General features: G+C 47.7%; 1 protein-coding gene and 1 pseudogene across 4 annotated transcripts; both read right to left on the bottom strand.

The window, feature by feature from the left end:
* Positions 1-1,244: 1,244 nt before the first annotated feature.
* CNBP (CCHC-type zinc finger nucleic acid binding protein) lies at positions 1,245-10,385 on the bottom strand. 4 transcript variants are annotated; one of them, XM_068201489.1, is made up of 5 exons: positions 10,245-10,385; positions 3,940-4,059; positions 3,574-3,666; positions 3,198-3,396; positions 1,245-2,311 (listed from the first exon to the last, which is right to left on the bottom strand). In XM_068201489.1, the coding sequence occupies exons 2-5, from the start codon at positions 4,040-4,042 to the stop codon at positions 2,194-2,196; spliced, it is 513 nt and encodes a 170-aa protein (XP_068057590.1). In that variant the 5' UTR covers positions 4,043-4,059; positions 10,245-10,385; the 3' UTR covers positions 1,245-2,193. The 4 variants fall into 4 exon arrangements, with proteins under 4 accessions (XP_068057590.1, XP_068057588.1, XP_068057589.1 ...); XM_068201487.1 differs by having other exon boundaries at positions 3,198-3,399; XM_068201488.1 differs by having other exon boundaries at positions 3,574-3,669.
* Positions 10,386-17,873: 7,488 nt separating this feature from the next.
* LOC137480457 (protein BUD31 homolog) lies at positions 17,874-19,020 on the bottom strand (annotated as a pseudogene).
* Between the last annotated feature and the right edge of the window lie 587 nt (positions 19,021-19,607).

Below are 19,607 nucleotides of genomic sequence, written 5' to 3' on the forward strand. Positions count from 1 at the left end.
CGAACAGTCCTTCTCTCTAACCAGTTCATGAGTTTGCCACAACGAATGAGGAGATGCCTCAGTATTAGTGACAAAATCAACATGAAACACACAAAGAATTGATTTTTCCCACGTCCCACAGTGTATGAAATCACCACTTGCTTGTCCAGCTCCTGTTCGCTTGGGAGGAACTGACTATGAATGTCAGTTACATGGATGGCACCAATGTTATCACAGAAAGACGACCAAGGAACAGACATCTCCCTTTGAAGTAGTTTTCTCCTTTTGGAACTTACAGCCTAGTTTGTGTTCCTCAGCTTTTAAATCTTGTTTTCTCCATATAAAAATAGATTTTTAGAGGACCACTATGTAGTTGTCATTTAAGTCCCAAAGACTTCCAAGACTCGGTAATCAGAGAGGTCGAAACTCTACTGCTGTTAAACTAATATAATTGTGTGCAAAGACTAAATTTGTCCCAACCTAGCAGACTGAACCACCATGCACTGTGCATCTGCAGTACCTCAGGAGAACCCCGACATTTCATCCTCGCTTCCAGAATTACCAAGGAACATCACCCTGACAGTAAGTGTAATGGTAACAGAGACACGAGCGCCAGTGCCAATTCAGCTGTGTCCAGCACAGCTGCAGACTGCCAGTCTGCTCCTTCTCCCTGCAGGGACAGACACCACAGCCCTTTTCTCACTGCTACAGCCTTTGGGACTGGAAAGGAAAGCCTTCAGAGTGACAATTTGGACACAGCCGAGTCCAGCACACCTCCTCTGACCCTAACTGCAGATTCCACGGGATCTGCCAGAGCTGGAGCAGAGCCAGCTGCTCAGAGGCACCCCAGGCAAAGCCCAGTCTGCACACCAGGTGTTAGCACACCGCTTCTCCAGCTGCCTTAGGGTGAAGCACTGCTCAGCCAAGAGCTCCTGCACACCCAGACTTTGCTCACTGAGTACATGTAAAGATCTTCTTTCTATCAGCTCCTTTCTCAGCTGGCCACCAACCCCCAGTGAACCAGCACAGCACAGGCACCAGGGCAAGTGCAGATGCTTTAAGTTCTCAGTGCCACTGTGGCAGCTCAAACTCTGCTCTGACCTACTCACCCTGCACCTCCAGCAACCTCCTCCTGTGGTGGTTTTTCCATTAAATGCTTGAGGTGCACCAGCACAGATGTAACCAGCCCCCCATCCAGCCCCCACTCCCATGAACGAGTGCAGACAGGACCTTCACGTGAGACAGTAGAAAAGAAAAGGCCAAGCTGAACCTCCACATACCCCTTTTAATATGTTGTTTTGCACTGTGTACAGGAAAACCAAAAATAAACAAAAGGAACTTTAGCCAAACTCCCCTTCCTCCTCCAGCTTTATTGATAGTTTAAAATTACATTTTCTATGTTCTAGGACTTCAATTGCTCTTACCATCTTACTTTAAAAACCGATTACAAGCAAATGAAACTCAGTTGTCTAAGTGATATAGTATACAAAAATAACATCTTGATTTCTGTGAAAATGCATTTATTTGCAACTCCTGAATAGCTCCAAATTGTTTATGCTATGAGCACTGATGTCTGGGTTTCAGATTGACTTTGAGATATTTATTCAAAAGCTTCCCATTGCGTTCTGTGTCTTCAACATTAACATTCACTGACTGAATTACTGTTACTTTTAGATTTATTTCAGATTTCTCTCTCTCTCTCTCATGGCCATTAACAGGCATGTGCATCTTGTTTGTTTACTCCCACTCAGCTATATGCTCTAGGTAGGGCCTGATGCAGATATCACTTGGTGTTAACAGCTACTGAGGTCAGACAATCCAAGGCCATTGTAATAAAATAAAAGTTATGAGGAAGTTTAGACACTTCCAGAATTTCATTCCTCCTGCATAGGATCACTTCCCTGTAACCCAGAGAGGGTTTTTGCTGGTCTGACTCAACTCTTCCCACTCATCAATCCCTATTCACCAGTGGCACGGAAAGGGGGTTCTTTAACAAAGCATTATACATAACACCTCTACCAAACTAAACATAAACATTTTTGTAGTTAAATGCAGAAAGTTGATTTTTCCACCCCTTTCCTCCTTTTACACGGCAAGTAAAGCTCACTGGCCTGGGAGTAGCCTCTATCTGCCAACCTTTGGCCAGTGAAGAGGATTCAGAGAAAAATAATACAACCATCAATCAGAAAAAGGAGGGGCGACAAAGGAAAATAATTAGGCTGTAGCTTCAATTGTGCATTCCCGTGCAAGGTGCCCTGACTCGCCGCAGCGGTAGCAGTTGACTTCGCTGGTCTTGCTGCAGTTGATGGCTACATGGCCAGTTTCACCACACCTGCAAAAGCAAAGGTTCTGTCAGAACAGCCACAACACTCACAGGAGCACTCCTACTCTGTCCAGGACGTTGTCTACTTCAGTTTCATGCAACGCTAGTTCTGCACTCAAGGCTTCTGTTCCAGAATTCTCTGACATGCAGGAAGTCTGTCTTCAGCAGAGCCATGGACTGCTCCCAAATGATCAACTCCCATTAATCACTGTATGTGCCAGAACCACTGTACATCAGCTTTGTGTGCTGGCAGGGGTTTTTCCCCAGTTGTGTCCTGGGTTTTGCCTGTTCCCAGTGCTTATGCTTGCAGTTTAGCCTTGTTTTGAGAATAATCAGTTTTAACTCAAATACACCATGTTCTCTCTCCTTCCTCCACAGAAGGGAATGTTGGTGGGGGTGAAGAATACTGCTCTCAGGAACATGCTGTTTCTGGTATATGCCTGCATTCAAAAACCAGACAACACTCTGAAGAAGATGGCATTTCAAACCAATTTAACTCCCACTGCTATTCACTGTTCCCACAGCCAAAGCATCTTCAGTGTGTTCCTGCAGGGGCTGGCTGTGCCAGTCAGCTGGGCAGTACAGCTGGGGTTGGTTAGCTCTGGCAGAAGCACAGGGTACCTACCTCTGTGCTACAGCCGAGTACGTCCTGCTACCTTCTGCAAAAGGACGCGACCCTTTCTGTACAGCTCAAATGACTGAACACCTGCACTGGGTGGCCATCTAGAGATACATCATAGACTCTCTACTCCACCTTGCTATTGAGTGTTTAAGCCTTAGTTTTGAACAACAGTGGGTAACTGCTCAAACAAACTGTATTTCCTAACCAAAACCAGACACAGAATGCATCGAGCACATGAGGTGCCTCTCACAGCTGCCTCCTGTCAGTCCTTACCTATAGCATTTCACTTTGGTGCAGTCTTTTTGAATGTGCCCAAACTCTCCACAAGAATAGCACTTCTGCTCGTCTGCGTGGTCGCAGTCGCGGGCCAGGTGGCCGGGCTTGCCACAGTTGTAGCAGCACTGCTCCCTCTCCCTCTTGGGCTCCTTGCAGTCCTTCGCAATGTGGCCACCTCTACCGCAGTTATAGCAGGCTTCCACAATAAGAAAAACATACCAAACAAGACTATAAAACCTTGGTAGCGTGAGGGGCAGCATGCTGTGAACAGGGCACATGCACAGCTTGTTCCCAGGGAATCCCAGCACCCTTCTCTTCAGCCACAGAGCTCTGCCTGTGGCACTGAAGAGATGGAATATTTAGAGATACTTACCATCCTCCTGAAGGTCACAGTCCTTGGCAAGATGGCCAGACTCACCACAGCGGTAACAGATATCCGGCAGAGACGAAGACATGAACTGGAAGCCTGCTTGAAAAGGGTTTAAAAAAAAAAAAAAGCCATAAGTATTAAGTTCAGAATACTTTCAAGAATCGATCACAAACTGAATTGACAAGTTTGCTTCACTCTCAGACCCCCTAGCAAAACTCTCAGGTAGAGGCAAATTTCCCTGGTTCTTATTACCACTTTGATTCTCAACTTCTTCACTCGGGTCTGCCAGAGCCTGGTTTACTCACTGCACACAGCAGCCAGCTGGGGTTCTGCTGTCCAAAGGAACAGTACAGCACAGCCACCACTCACCTCTGCCACGGCTCCTCATCCCACGGCCACGGCCCATCCCAGTGGGGCACTCCCGGGCCCAGTGGCCAGTACGGCCACACTTGAAGCACTCGTTGCTGCTCATGGCTGCAGATCACCTGTCTGAACGAGAAAGACATTTTTGAGCACCTTCTGCTCCCCCAGCCAAAGGCTACATTAAAATGAGAGATTTAGAGGTTTCCCAGCCCCTCAGCAAAGGCAGTCAAACCATACAGGACTTCCAGGTAAGTCAGTATTTCCTGGTACCGTATCTGATCATGACCACTGAAACCACTGCAGAGGATACAAGTTTGCCTCCACTTTGCTTTGAGTAAGACAGCTTTGAACAGATAGTGTGCTATGTAACTTTTTCTCTAATTATTTTGTAGTCACCCTTTACTTCAAGAAATTCCAAAATGTTCAGGCAGAGGGAAAAAGAGAAGGAAATCTCTTAAACTACTGTAGTAGCAGCCTCAATGTCATTATCCCTTTCAGTAAAGCACCTTCTTCCTTGTTGCTGAGAGTTAAATTCAAAAGCCAGAAACTTAATCTCTACAAGTTATTTCCACCTGGTAGTTGTTACATTTTCTCTTGAAGGACCTGCCTGGCAGCTACTACCTTTACTGACTGGAATCAAAGTGTTCAAAAGCCCTTTAGCTTAACATTTGAAGATTTTAGGTCTTTTATGACCTAAGCAGCAGTTTAACTCTGAAATGCAAAGCTACAACTTGTAATTAACCTATAGGTCAGGATGCATATTCCACTCCAGGTATCCATGAAAGAAAATGCTTTAAGATGTTAAGACAGCAGACACTTGTCAAATATGTAGAAGGCTAACTGGGCAAAACATCCTTAGAATGCTCTGGAAGCATCAGACAGGCAGTTCTGACAGCCCAAACTGGGAATGGAGGTCAGTACTGCACGAGCAGAGCCAGCCTGCACAACCCACTGTGGACAGGGCAGGCTCCAGACTGTGCTCACACTGCCACACCTCCCTGAGCTGCAGGACACTCACACAACACCTCCAGAGCCAGAAAGAAAGGAACAAGGAAGTTACACATTTAAACTGAAGTCTTTTAAAGCGTGCTTGAAGACAAGTTTAAAGTACACTGGTCTAAAAATATGCATGTCAAACTTTGTTTTGATGAAGTCTCCTGAAGTTTAAATACCTCACATATGCTCTCCCAATTCATTATTCTTTACCCAACACAACTAGAATCATTATCTGGCATGTTTCACAGTTTACCTGATCCCCCTTCAAGGTAATCCCCCTGTAACCCTGCAGTTTATTCACATTACAGAATGATTCCCCTCCTCCCAGACCTCCAGCATCCCAGATTACAGGAATATCCCAGAAGTTGAGTCTTGAAGAAAGCCACTACAGGAGCAGCAGAACAACACATGACCTCCAGAAGGAACAAGAATTAGCTTTTAAATACAGTGTGCATCTAAACATGAATTGTTATTTAGCTATTTCCAAAGTACCTCAATGTTTCACAAATTTCTTGTGGATTTTTATCCACTCCTCCCTTGAAACAGTTCCTCTCTCTCTGATGGTCTTCTCACAGAAATGGTTATTCCAACCACAGTAGACGGGTGAGAATTTTAAATACAAGAGGTACATACTCTAGCATGTCATCTCTGTAATCCCACATCTAACTTCCAGCTGGACCAGATGAGGGATTTTGCCCTCAAAATGAAAGATGGCCAGATTAGGGTCAGGTTTAGGAAAGCTGCAGGAAGACCTTAAACACATCTAAACAAAGTTAAAACAACTGGTTGTTGGAGCACTTAGAGAGAGAGATTCACTTGATTTCACACATAACTCAGCATTCTCTGCTTCATTTCAGTGTTCAAAGTTTCCAGCCTCTTCTGAGGACAGCCAGGGCTGAGCACTGCCTGTTCTGCTGGCAGCAGCTGGCACTCACTGTGCCATTGTTTATGCCTGTTTTCATAGCAACCCTGTTGACACTGCAGAACAGGAAAACACAGGCACAGCCAACTGCAGGAGCTGGGCTCAGGCACCAGAGTGCATGCTGCTTTTCATTTGCAAGAAGGCCAAGATGGGGGTCTCTGAATTTTATATGAATATATATTCTTTATTACAACTCTCTTAAACAGTCCTCACATTGCAGTATTATCAAATGGCAACATAAAATCTCTTAAAAAGTACAAAATAGTAGGCACCAGCTGTAAGAGAAGTGCAGCAAATCTGAAGACTTCACTCCCAACCATGAACCTGAGACTCGAGGTGACAGGACTGAGACCTGCTGGCAGTGCCCCACAAGAAGCACCGACAGAAGCAGCCAGGTTAACACACGGTAAAAGACAAATGTCTGACAGGCGAGCCAGACCTGCTCCAGATACACAGCGGGGCAGCTTTTATATCAAGATTAATGGCAACCTACAGCTAGTCTGTCCTTCTGCCAGTTCAGGCCAGCAGCTTCAGGAGGGACAAAAGCTCACTACTCACTGCCCCAAAGGAATGTCAATACAGAAGTTTTACATCTGATTCAGAGTTTTTTTTTTTTTTCCTTTTTAAGTGCCCCTTCTAAAGGAAAACCTCAAGTTTCTCTTCTTCTGCTACACAGCAAATTGGTAAAGATTACACAAACTGAAGTAGAAATCTGAAGTCAAACACCAGTCTCTGTGCAGGGATCCTTCTAGGCTGAGATTCATTTAAACACCTTTATTTTCTGAGGCCCCTTTGCCCACCCTGAGCTCAATAGCAGTGGAAGGTTGCAGCTGCCATACAAACGTGATGACAAAGCACGCTGCTTCATCCTCAGATCCCTTAAACACATCCAAACAGTTTGCCCGAAGTTACTCTCCACCAGTATTTCCATGTTAAACCTCTGCATCCTTCCTGTAATGGATCTGGAACTGCAAATGGGTTCACCAGTGAGAGGTGACTGCATCCTAACAAGCCTAACACAGGACAGAATTCCCCAGCAGTGTGAACTGTAAGGATTCAGTTTTCAGAGAAAGCCAACAGCCGCCTTCAAGGAGCAACATCCAGAAAAGGCTGGTTCAGAAGACAAGCCCTTAAATGGAGAGCCTCCAAGCACTCTGGACACCATTAGTTTTCAGTTACTTCCAAGAGAAAAAAATGAGCACAGTAAAAACCACCCAAGTTCAAACACTTCTCTCACTTCTATGTTAGTCAATACCACTCTATTTTGTCATCACAGGCAAGTTTCCAGCAGTTCCTTTTATCTAACAAGGCCACCTTAAGTAAGCCTTCTGCAAGAAAGCTACCTAAGTCTTCTTGGAAAGTTTTCAGTCCCAGCTATCACTGTTTTCTGCAGCTCAGATGTATTACACAAAGCAGCCTGTCCTGTCTGTCCATGTGTCACCGTCCCCTCCCTTCTTACATACCAGAACCAGATTTTTACCTCACCAGGGCAGAAAAAGTGGCAACGGAAAATAAATTACAACTACGGCCTCATCTAGCATTTCTGAGACAGGTCAAATTCTGCAAGATACAGCAAGGCACTGCCTCCTGGATTAGCTCCCAAAACTCGTCCAAAAACTCAACTCTAGTTGTGCTTTCTCACCTCAAACCTTACCTTTCTAGAAAAGGGAGAAGGCAGTTAGCTACCTAAACTCCTCCTAAAAACCTCTGTAACTGCAGCTGAAAGCTGAAACATTACTAAGAATTAATTTCAGACCTTGTTCTGCGTGATGGCTATACTGCTAAACAGCAGGGACTGATGACAAAGATCCCTGTGGCACCACATTTTGAGTGCAACTTGAGCACCAAACTTTAAAGTAGGAGTTTCTTGGTGATTCTCCTACTTGTAGGAGACACCTCTGACACAAGAAGTTTCCTGTCTCATACTGTGTTTTTCTGTGGCTTTGCAGTTAATGCATATCCAAGACTCTTAGAACAGGAGAGGTGCTAATAATCTCCAGCCTTAATACATGAGATTCAGCAATATTCAACTCTGTTTTAGTAGCCCTTCTCGACCTGATGATGTAAAACACTGCCACAAAGCTCCACTGTAACACTCCTCATTTTATATGGCTTTTAGCCTAGATGCCCTCCAAATAAGTGGTTTTAACAAACTAAAATACAACTAATTTGGGCTCCTCATAGTAAAAGGAAGTTGAACTTCACCTCTGAGATTACTCAGGATTGTTCTGGATACCAGCAGTTCCTTAGGATCCAACAGCCCAACAGAACAGGGGCAACATCCTTCACTCTACCCGTGCTTCTTTTGACCTACAAATAGCACCTGCAGCCGGTATCAGCAGGACTTCACACCTTCAGCCAAAGCACAGAGCAGATAAAAGCCACTGCTCCAGCCAGCACATGCAAAGCCCTCCCGCCAGGCAGCTCTAGCAGAGGCACCGCTGGGAAATCAGCAGGACCTTCCCAGGCTGCTGTGACCAACCCACAGCAGCACACCTGAATTGGACAAGCCAGAGCTGAGCATGATGAAACCCCAAGGTGACAGGAAGTACAGCTCTGCTGTCCTCTGGAGCACTGAAGAGCCAGAAAGGCCTGCTAATCATAAGCTAGCATTTCATTTCAAAAGAGAAGTCAAAGCATTACTCATTTTAAAAGAAATAGCATCTGTGAGTTTTAATTTCCCAAGCAACATGTTGTAAGAATTCCTGAACACAGGACACATGACTGTCACCAAAGCCACTCAGTATTTAGCAGTTTATTTCCATGTTGTAACCTGAAAACCTGCTACAGCAGAGTTAGTGATGCTCCTGTCTTCCTCTTCTCTTCTCACTAGAACAAGACACAAAATTAAGTATTCTGACCAGCAGGTAATAACATATCAAGTCTGAAATAAACTAGTCTGAAAATTCAAGGAAACCTGCCAAAGTGAGAAACCAATCTCTATGCTCCGTTTGGGACCCCTCAATACATTTCACAGACAAGTAGACCCAGGAGTGCTGAACATTAACTAAGACTCAAGAGGGGACAGAAACCAGGCCAAAAGGACATCTTGACTCCACTGAGACAAGTAATTCTTAGATATCCCTGTTGACACAAACAAGAAAGAGAGCAAAAGTTCATCAAGGACTGACTCAGTAGCACTTTCTGCCTATTCATACTAGTTAATATGGAAAGGGATAAATCCTACTGAACAAATATACACATTTTACCATCTTCCCCTTCGTCTATCTGTATGAAATTATAAACTTAAACACCACGAGCAACACGTGAGGCTTTAAACATAACATTCAGCCCAGACATTAACAAAGTTAGTTGAAACGGCAGGTTAAACCTGTAACTCTCAGGACTGCTGCACAGCCCTAGTGAACCTATTTAACCTCTTCACTTCGAGGGCGGATGCAGGATTGCTACTCTAGGCAAGTCTGCACTGAAGAAGGAAATGCGGACTAGGCAACCCCAATGCTGCGTGGCAATGGGATCACGTTGAGTGCACACAGGAAATCAGAACTCACTATTAGGTTTAATAAGCGTTGTGATAATGCCGCCTCCTAAATGACTAACAGCGGTTACTTGAGAACTACGCCAGACAGGAACTCAAATAAAAGGCCGCCCCACGGCCTGCGATCTGCAGATGGCACAGACTAATTTTCCTATCCATTTATAGGTCACATTTGGATTTAGAGCAGGCCACCATCCGTGCCTGTGGCAGGAGCTAACAGTTGCGACACCTCGACCCTCTCGTCTCCGGCAGCGCCCCACACGTGGGGAACCACGTGGTGCGCGGGCCGCGGCCCCGCCGACGGGACTTTAGCGAGGACTCAAAATTAAATAAAAAAAAAAAAAAATGAAGAAAAGATTTAATTCCAGTCCGTTCTCCGCAGTCCCCCGACTCACAGGACGTTCTTTACCCCAAACTCGCTGGCTCACGGGCGGCCCGGCCAGGCTCCCCCTCCCCACGCCCAGGCGGCCACGTGCAGCGCTGCCCCGGCCCCACCACCCACCACCTCCGGTCAAGAGACCGAGCGTGAGGCCCCTCCGGGCCGCGCCCGGGCCGAGCAGAGCGGCTCCCCCCTCGCCCAGCGCCCCGGCCTCCCTCCCCCGAGCGGCGCAGGCTCCCTGGGCGCTCCCGGAACCCAGACCTGACTCACCCGCCGCCGCCCGCCGCCCTCTCCAGGCCCGCGGCCCTCACGGCTCTAGCGGCCTTCACGGCCTCCCCGGCGCGCCGCAGGGCCGGGAATGGCGCCGGCGCCCGCCCGGCCGTACTTTCCCGCGCACTAGGCCGGAGTGCGCCAGCGCCATCACCGTCCCGCGCAGTGCCCTCGCTTGCAGCCTCGGGGTCCCGCGGGACGCCCGGCCGCTCCCCTGCGGTTCCCTCGCGGCCCGTGGGCGGTACCTGCAGTCCGGTGTCCCGCGGCCGCGGCCCCCGCACGACTCAGCTCCGCTCGCTCGCTCGGCCCCGCCGGTCCCGCTGCCTGCGCCACACGCGGTGTGCACACGGCCCGTCGCCTCACCCCGCCCCGCCGCTGTGCGCACGGCTCACCGGAGCCGCCTCGGCCAATGGGCGCAGAGCGGCGCCGCGGAGCGGCCAATGGGAGCGGCGGACGGGGACACCCAACCGTGGCGGCCGGAGGGTGGGCGGGGCGCGCCTCCCGCGCGCTGGCCGGGGGCGGGCGGGGAGGTCATGGCGCCTGTCGGTCCGCGCTGCTTCCCCGTGACTCACCGCCCGTGTCTGTCCGTGCCGCGCAGAGCGCAGCCCGGGCACAGCGCAGCCTCGGCAGCGGCGGCGCGGTACCGCACGCACCCGAGCGGCTGGTGGGAGCGTTGGACTCCTTGCCCGCCTCACTTCCTGCCTGTTGCTGCCCGGCCCGGCCTGGCCTAGTTCGCTCCGCGCGGTGACTCCATGTTGTACCGAGGAGCCGTGCTCAGCCCCGCTCCTCTGTCCCGCACAGATTCCCGCGCCGAGCCGGGCAGCCCAAGGCCTCCAGGGGGAAAGCCCGCGCGCCCCAGCGGGACCTGCCCGGGACTTGCCGCCTCCCCGTCCCCCAGCAGCCTCCTCCAGCTGGGACTCCCTCAACCTCCGTCCCGCTCCCCGCCGCCGCCTTGCCCGGACACCGCCAGGCGCCGGTGCCGCACTCGACACAGCCCGCGGTGCGGGTCGGGGCTGGAGCGGCCTTGGGGGTCGGCACGGGGCCGAGGGCAGCGGGCAGCGGCCGCATCCCGCCCTCGGCCGGCCCTCGGGCGCCGCCGCCATCTTGGCGGGGCGCGGGCGCCGCCGCGGCGCAGGAAATGGAGGACGCGGGGCCCGGAGGGCGGCCGGGGCTCCCGCAGCGCTGAGGGCCGGGGCTCCCGCAGCGCTGAGGGCCGGCGCTCCCGCAGCGCTGAGGGCCGGCGCTCCCGCAGCGCTGAGGGCCGGCGCTCCCGCAGCGCTGAGGGCCGCGCTCCCGCAGCGCTGAGGGCCGGCGCTCCCGCAGCGCTGAGGGCCGGGGCTCCCGCAGCGCTGAGGGCCGCGCTCCCGCAGCGCTGAGGCCCGGCGCTCCCGCAGCGCTGAGGGCCGGCGCTCCCGCAGCGCTGAGGGCCGGCGCTCCCGCAGCGCTGAGGCCCGGCGCTCCCGCAGCGCTGAGGGCCGGGGCTCCCGCAGCGCTGAGGGCCGGGGCTCCCGCAGCGCTGAGGCCCGGGGCTCCCGCAGCGCTGAGGGCCGGGGCTCCCGCAGCGCTGAGGGCCGGCGCTCCCGCAGCGCTGAGGGCCGGCGCTCCCGCAGCGCTGAGGCCCGGCGCTCCCGCAGCGCTGAGGGCCGGGGCTCCCGCAGCGCTGAGGGCCGGGGCTCCCGCAGCGCTGAGGCCCGGGGCTCCCGCAGCGCTGAGGGCCGGCGCTCCCGCAGCGCTGAGGGCCGGGGCTCCCGCAGCGCTGAGGGCCGCGCTCCCGCAGCGCTGAGGCCCGGCGCTCCCGCAGCGCTGAGGGCCGGGGCTCCCGCAGCGCTGAGGCCCGGGGCTCCCGCAGCGCTGAGGGCCGCGCTCCCGCAGCGCTGAGGGCCGGGGCTCCCGCACCGCGCGGGGCTTCCACGCGCGACAGCCCAGAGGCTGCAGGGGGAACAGCTTTTCCAGTTGCCGAACAGAATTTGCTGTGCATGCGTACGCGAAGCTCAGGAGTAATGTTAGCGCTCAGTTCAGCCGGCTGAGTGAGGATGTTTTACATAAATCTTCTCCCTTTTGCCTGGGAACTTTGTAAATGAATTGGTGGCCAGCTGTTACCCCTAACTGCACTCCTACGTGGATAATGCAGCAAGTACAACGCTCTAGTGTTACCCACAGTTAGGTGTCACCGTTTTGTTTAAATGTCTTTCCCTTCCTGCTCCTCAGGTACAAGAAACCCCCACCGAGCCCCCGGGCTCGGGAATGAAATGTGTGAGAGACACTTTGGATTGACCTTTCCTCAAGCTGCAAATCTAATATTATAGCACTGTTAAGTTTCTTTAATTAGACTATGAGTAACAACGTGTGTCTTTTGCTCCCTGTTAAGTGCAGCTCATTTAAGATGGACTTGGGTTTATTTGTGTTTTGAGTGCTGTGTTTGCGTGTCTGTGTTCTGTGGTTTATAACATGCTGTGTTTTCTACAGAACTAAACCCATCCCGAGTTGTGAAAAGCGGATGAACCTCTCAGTAAAACATCAGCATCGCCAACGGGCTTTGAACTAGAATAACATTTACCCCAGTAACAGCATTTCTTCCCATTAATTATTTTTTAAATCTTTACTGTCATAGTCCTAATCCAGCATAATTTTCATGGCCTTTGGTTGCCTTGGATACATTACAATCCTGTTCGCGAGTAGTCCCACTTTTCGTTTCAATCAATTACTGCTCTTTTCAGGTGATAAAGGGAAAAAATATAGTGTGTGGAGCTAAGGAAGTGCTCAGAATTTGTAAATCATCATTTTTTTTTTACTGCATGAAAAAACCAAGCAACAGGTCAATGTCACTCACAAAGGCTGCAGAAACAAAATCATATATCATCATTTTTTCATCAAATCTTTACTTTTTTTGAAGTAATAAAACCTGTTTTCTCTCTGAGTCTGTGTAATAGGACTCAGGAATTTCAGACTGACAAACCTCTTGTAATAAAACTTTTCTAACTTCTTCTTGTGTTTTGCTGCTTGTACTTCTGGAACTGTCCATGACCCCAGGAAACTCCAAGCTTAATCTTGGTGGCACCTGTAGACTTATTGTCATAAAAAGTTTTTGTGACTGATACAGCTGATAAATTGCCCTGAGCAAATCAAAACTCTTTATCTAAAAGAACTTCAAATCATCCCCTGGACTCTCCCTTAGTTAAAGTGGAACCAGGGTGCAGCAGTGAGTGAAAATGCTTTACTCAAGAAGTGTTACTGCTGGTGACACACCAATTAATCATCCTCTCTAAGTGCACTACCTCACGTTCAGCTCCAGTGTTCTTATAATACAGGATATTTTTAGCTATGTTTCATTATAATGGAGGAAATTCTCCCCCAGCAGATAGTAAGAGAGTCTTTCAACAGCATTTAGTTTGTGTACTTGCCTCAAGAATTAATTTGGCTTGCTGTATCTTCATAAAACTTGTAATTCTTGTTTTGCAAGTTTCTCTTTGATATTTAGGCAAAGGATAGTCTTGCAGTTAGAGAACAAAAGTGAGGAGCATGACAACAATTCCTGGCTCAGTACTTCCTAGAGAAAACAAAGGAGACAGAAAACAAGGTGGAAGCACAAAGTCTTTGCATTTCTTGCACACCAGGAAAATGCAATTTTATGTCAGGTCCAGTGTCTGCCCCAAAAATCCCAAGGCTCAGGAGCAATTTGCGAGTAGCTGTGCTCAGAGGAGCTCCAGTGCCCTCCCAGCTGAAAGTAGTCGTTCTTTCAGCAATATATCTTTTCTAACACAGACAGTCCTTAGAATATTGGACAAAGAGCCAAATCATTTTAAGACCAAATAAAACAACAAATCAAAATTTGCAACCCATGTTGTTGCATTGTTTTCCTCAGAGTGGTTGGAGCTGTGGGTAGAGAACTGATGCAGTTGCTGGTTGATTATCATTCTTTTTCTTGAGTGTGTCTAATGCTAAATTAGCTATATGCAGTCTTCTAGGGCAAAATGAGTCTGGTTGAGGAGAAGCAATCATACTGACTGATTCCAGACGCTTAGTCCATTCTGATTTGTTATAATTAGGTGATGAGATTTCCAATGATTACTTATTTAGTGTATACAATAATAGGAGAGTGATGAGCTAGCTCATGACTGTTGCACAGATATCCACATTTAGAATCAGGCAAAAAGAACTTCCTTTGCTAACTAAGAACTGCAGCTACACAATCACCCCTCTATTTCTCCAAAGAGATTGAAGTCAGGAAGTCCTGAGGAATAAAGAGCCACAACGTAGACGGTACAAGGGGGGTCCTGTAGGACTCAGCACCAGCAGGTTGGTGTCCTGGGAAGGTAAAAGTGCAGATGAAGTCGCCATCAGGCCATACCCGACATACCAGTGTGGAGAAAGTGTCTCAATTAAATATCCTCTAAAGCACATTCTGTGACATGGCAAGAACATGCAAACCTCCTTGTGCTGTTCTGTTATTTTTAAAACAACCTGGAATAACCTGCTGGCTGCCAGCTGCTTGGGATGCCTTTTTTACGGTGTCCACCTTCCAGGTGTCATTTCCTTTGGACACACAGGCACTTCAGCACTGAGCCCAATGCTGTGGCTGTTAAGCTGGTTGCAGTGTTAAAAATCCCAGCTGCATTTGATGGTGTGCGTGGCACTGCAAAGACCTCTGCTGCAGGATGGCTCTGACACCACACACCCCCCAAATATTTTAGGATAACCTTCAAAACCTGGAGTGCCAGAGGCGCTGTGCCGTGAGAACAGCAGAGATGTTCATGTGCGCAGTGTTGATGTTCTGGTGTCCCTTTAAAATGGGAGATTCGACTGAAGGGGCAGATTTGGTCATTCTGCTGCTTCTGTTTCTGAGCAGTGCCCTGGGGTTGTCCCGGACAATCCCGGAGCCCCGGTCGGGAGGTGCCGGGATTGTCCCCGGAGTGCTGCGGCTCGCTGGGTCTGTTACCAGCTGCCTGGCCTCAGGCATCTGCCGCAGTCAATCCGCAGCTCCTCCCTTGCTGCAAATGCTTTTCACACTGTCCCCGGCCACTTGCACGAATGATTCCAAAATTTGAGTTTTACTGGTGAGGAATCAGTGACCAACAATCTCTGTGCAGTGTTTATTGCAAATGCAATAAAAATGATCAATTATTAATTTAACACGATTGGACTCGATAAGCCCAAGCCTTCCACGATGCTGACAGCAGCTGAATGCCTGTGGCATTCTGTCTACTCTGACAGGGCATCTCCTGAGCTGTGACTCCAGAGGATCAGATCCCACAGCTGAACCTTCTCTTTGTTGGACAGTCCTGCTGGGCTGGGTCAAATGGATTTTGGAGCCTCCACTTGAGATTCATAACCAGCCCACCTTGTATCAGTGTACTTTTGACATCGAGCAGCTGTACCTGACACCAAAGGCTTCACCGTGCTGGGGGGCCATCCCCCCATGACTGTTCCAGTTAACTCTGGGAGGAAAGAGAGTCTTAGGGAAAAAATAGTATGTCAAGAGGGCAGTGGCAGAGCAGAGACATCCAGGTGCTGGAACAGCTTTACCAAGCTTTCCAGAGCTGGAAGCAGAGGAAATGGACTGGTCTAGGCTGACTTGACTGAAGAGAGTTCAAGGCAAAGCTGCCTTGTCCTCTCACACTGCCGTGGCTCCCAGCAGCAGGTTCCTAACCTGGTTTGGATGCAGCAATCCTCAGCTGGGATCCAGCACTGAAATGAGCTCTTTATCTGTACTTGACCAGGCTCCAAGTGATTTCAGTAAGAGGAGGCTGAGTCAGGACTTGGCTATAGGTGGATCAGAGCCTTTGCAGTGTTTATTTATTAAATATCTCCCATCTGGTGTCCTGTTTGCAGCCTGCCAAAGCAAAAGGGATTAAAACCTTGCCCCCCCAACATCTCATTACTGAAGGAATGAGTAGAACTTTTTTTCCTCTCTACATTATTCCTGGAAAAAGCTGTCAAGCAAGCAGTTGAGTTGTTGCACCTTACCACAACTTTTGCCAAGAAAGATTTAGCAGTATGATAATTTAATGGAAAATATTATAGCCACATTCCTTTCAGACATAAATTCTCTGCAGAAAGATAGATATCTAATGGGAAAAAAAAATCTATGTTAATATTACAGTCGTTTATCTGCTTTATTGTTTTTTCCAGTGAGGTGTTTCACCCAAAATAGTGCAGAGGATACAGGAGAGTGAGCTAAGTGAGGTTATTCCACCTCATGAAATGTGGATATAAACCTGACAGCATCCTTTCAGCTGCATTTAATAATACATAGAAGTACAAAAATAATGATGAGAAATACACTTTAAAAAGAGATGTTCACCTAAAGCTGTGCAAAGCCATTCTAGGGATAGGCCTGTCAGGAAGGAGCAGTGGGAGTAACTCACAGGAGAGGAGAAATTATCTAAGAAATGTAAGCATTGCCAGCAACAAAAAGATAACTGAATTCCATGGTAATTTCCACCAAGCAACAAATGAAAACAATTGGGCTCTACCAACAGAGATGACAAACAGTTCTGTAGTTCCTAGAATATTTGTATGTGCTAAAAATAAGCATGGCTCACTTTAATTGCATGAGAAACTACAAGCTGAGGATGAGTAAAAGGTCATAGAAAGGCTGGCTTGGAGGTAGAAAAGCATAGGAACAGGCATATCACAATTCACAGTTGTGACAAAGGTGTGTGTGTGTGAGATATGTTGGTAATGGAGTTGCTTTAATTATGTTATAAGCTCAAAGTGGGAAGTGTTTCTACAGTGTGGTGTTATAAGCTCAAAATTGGAGCAATAATGCAGCAGAGGCAGTTTTAAAGGTAAAAAAAAAAAAAACAAACCAAACCCCAGATACTGTGGGGTTCCCCAGCAGTGCAAACATACTGTGTTTGGAATTGTAAAGGTGAAAATTTACAGGTGAAAACTCCTATAAGTTGCTCTCACTTTGACTCTTTTCATGTGAACTCCATATAAATTAAATAGAAATGAAACCATTTTCTCCTCATAATGGTATCATCATATAATTTTTCAATGCTAAATTTTCAATGCTAATTGTTATTACAATACAAAACAATTACAATATTGTTTACCATTTTCAGTGCTAGTTGTTTGATTCAGCCAAATACAATAAAATCCTCAGCCTAAATGCTCTTGGTAAGTGACAACATCCTAAACACATGAAGCAGCTTTTTCTGCTCAGTGCACACAGCTGGGTCTTGCTCTTTTTCTCTTGGGATGTTCTCGAGTTGTTTTAAGGATTTCAGTCCCAGAAATACAAATGGACATTGCAAAACCTTTCTGAGGTCTTGGGGTTTCACTGGTTTGAGCAAGACTTGTACTTAGGAAGGAACTATCTTCATTTCCTAGGCTTCTCCTTATGAACATGTGTAAAGTTTAACTTAGTGAACAGCTACCAAAGTCTTGAGTCTCAGAAAAGGATTTATTCATGAGCACATATGGCCTGCTATATAAATGCATAGTTCATAATTCATAAAAGGTGTGATCTTCTCTGTATAAATAAATAATTTTCTTCTGTTTTCCAGCTTTTTGAATTGATTACTTATAAAATCTTGTGGTGCATTCTTAGGGAATCTAGGAATAGCTCTCTCTGGCACATACACTTAACACTTTCACATAAACTCTGATTTGAATGCAGAAGGGGCTTCCATTCAACCTTTCAGGATACATTTGCCAGTGGTCTGTCACCTTCCAGGTCCTTCGTTCTCGAGTTAAATACCCCCAGTTCTACTGCTCAGTGCGAGGAGTGGCTATTTCTATTTTGTAATGTCACACACAGCAGATTTTGCTTCCCCTGATGATTTTGCTTCCCAAGTGATCTCTGGAGTGTCTGGAAACCCCACTTACATGTTTTGTGTGACTTCAAAATTACATTCAGTGCAAAATCCTTTTTTTTTTCCAGGAAGGCAAGCTTTATTTTAAAATAAATGGCTACACAAAACCCTACTCCAAATCACCCCCCATTTATGCATGATCCAGGTGATCATGCTGCTGCTTTAATTTATTATACAGAAGTATCCCATCACAGAAAATGGCTGTAATTGTACTCATAGTCCATTGAGGAGGAGGATGTCCCTCAGAGTTCAAAAAACAAGTTTGATGGCAAAAGGCTTCACCCAGAGCAGCCTCTGCATCCACAGTGAGTGCACGCAATGATTCTGCCCTGAAAAACAAACATGAGGAGGGTGTTACAGCCAAGCCAGAGCAGCAGGCTCAGACCTTGGGGCAGGGAATGGCTCTGGGTGGGAAGGGTTTCCACAGTTTGGTGTTATTTCCCATACTTTTAACAACCTGAAATGAATGCCAAAGCTGACAGTAACTTCAGCACCAACTGGACACCAGTTCTACCAGCAAAGGCAGAGGAAATGACCAGGAAGAACAGCACTACCCCCTCTGCTGACCCTGAGGTGGGAGAACTCAGAACAACTACTGCAGAGCAGCGAAACAAGCTGGAGACTCACCACTTCCAGCTTGCTTTTGGGGACCCTGCCGATGCAGTTGGTCCCAAAGGTGGTGTCCTGAGTCTGGATGCAGTGCAGGCAGCAGAGGTTCCCATAGCCCTGCTTCTTCCACTTGGCAATCAGGTTTTTGTCACCTCCTTGGTGCAGTACTCATAGAGCTCTCTGCTGATTGCTTTCCTCGTGTGGAAGAGATCAAAGATGGATCCTGAAGATGGGCCAGAGGGACTCCACGTTCCTCTTCCCTTCATGCGGCTCCATCTCCACTTCTCTCATCTCCTGACCCAGCTGGTCCAGCGTGGGCTCGATCAGCTCCCAGCCATCTGGGGGAGCCTTCCTGCCCCTCCTCACTTGGGGCATTGCCTCGGGAACCAGAGGGCCAAAGTGCAAGGGGAGCTGCCAGCACTCCCTTAGAATCACGGCCGCTCCCGTACCCAGCCTGCGGCTCTCCTCTTCTCCCTAGATTATTTACAGCAATTAATTTTAAGTTCTTAACTAAGTCCTATAACCTTGAATTTTATCTGCAGTAGTTCTTTAAAGTTTAGAAATAATTAGCTCACAAAAAAAATGTTGCTGCTCAAGCAGACAAAGTTGTCTTAATCATGCACCTGGTTTATTGGCACAACTCTAGAAATTTATATATCTAAAAGTGTTTGCAGAAAGTAATTTTTAATCTTTCCTTATACCTGAATCTACATTGCATAAAATTACAACAGATTTTTCAGTCCCTTTTTAATCCCTCCAGAAAAATCATTCTGTTCCCAGATTGTCTACAGATTTATTATTAATAAGATTAAGCAAAGTTAAGGTCCAATATTGTCAGATTTGAGTAATACTAAGATATGTTCTGTTAATTTGATTAAGGAGGAGTTATCTTCAGTTGATTTTGTTAAATTAATCTCTATTAAGTTTTTGTGTTACTGAGTTTGGACAATATCATTTTTAACTGTTCTTCACTTTAAACTATTTCCTGTTCTATTCCAGTTTTGTTGAGATTTATTTTCAGTTCTGTTATGTTTTCATTTAATGCAAATTAGGGGTTGGCAAAATTACATAAATTTTAGCCCCACTGTTGTTAGATTTTGAGTAATGTTAAATTATGTTCTATTAATTTGATATCCTTTTAGGTCTGAGTTCTATTAAGTTCATTTTGTCCTGTCAAAA

The sequence above is a fragment of the Anomalospiza imberbis genome, chromosome 11 (assembly GCF_031753505.1).
Source record: "Anomalospiza imberbis isolate Cuckoo-Finch-1a 21T00152 chromosome 11, ASM3175350v1, whole genome shotgun sequence".
Taxonomy (NCBI): domain Eukaryota; kingdom Metazoa; phylum Chordata; class Aves; order Passeriformes; family Viduidae; genus Anomalospiza; species Anomalospiza imberbis.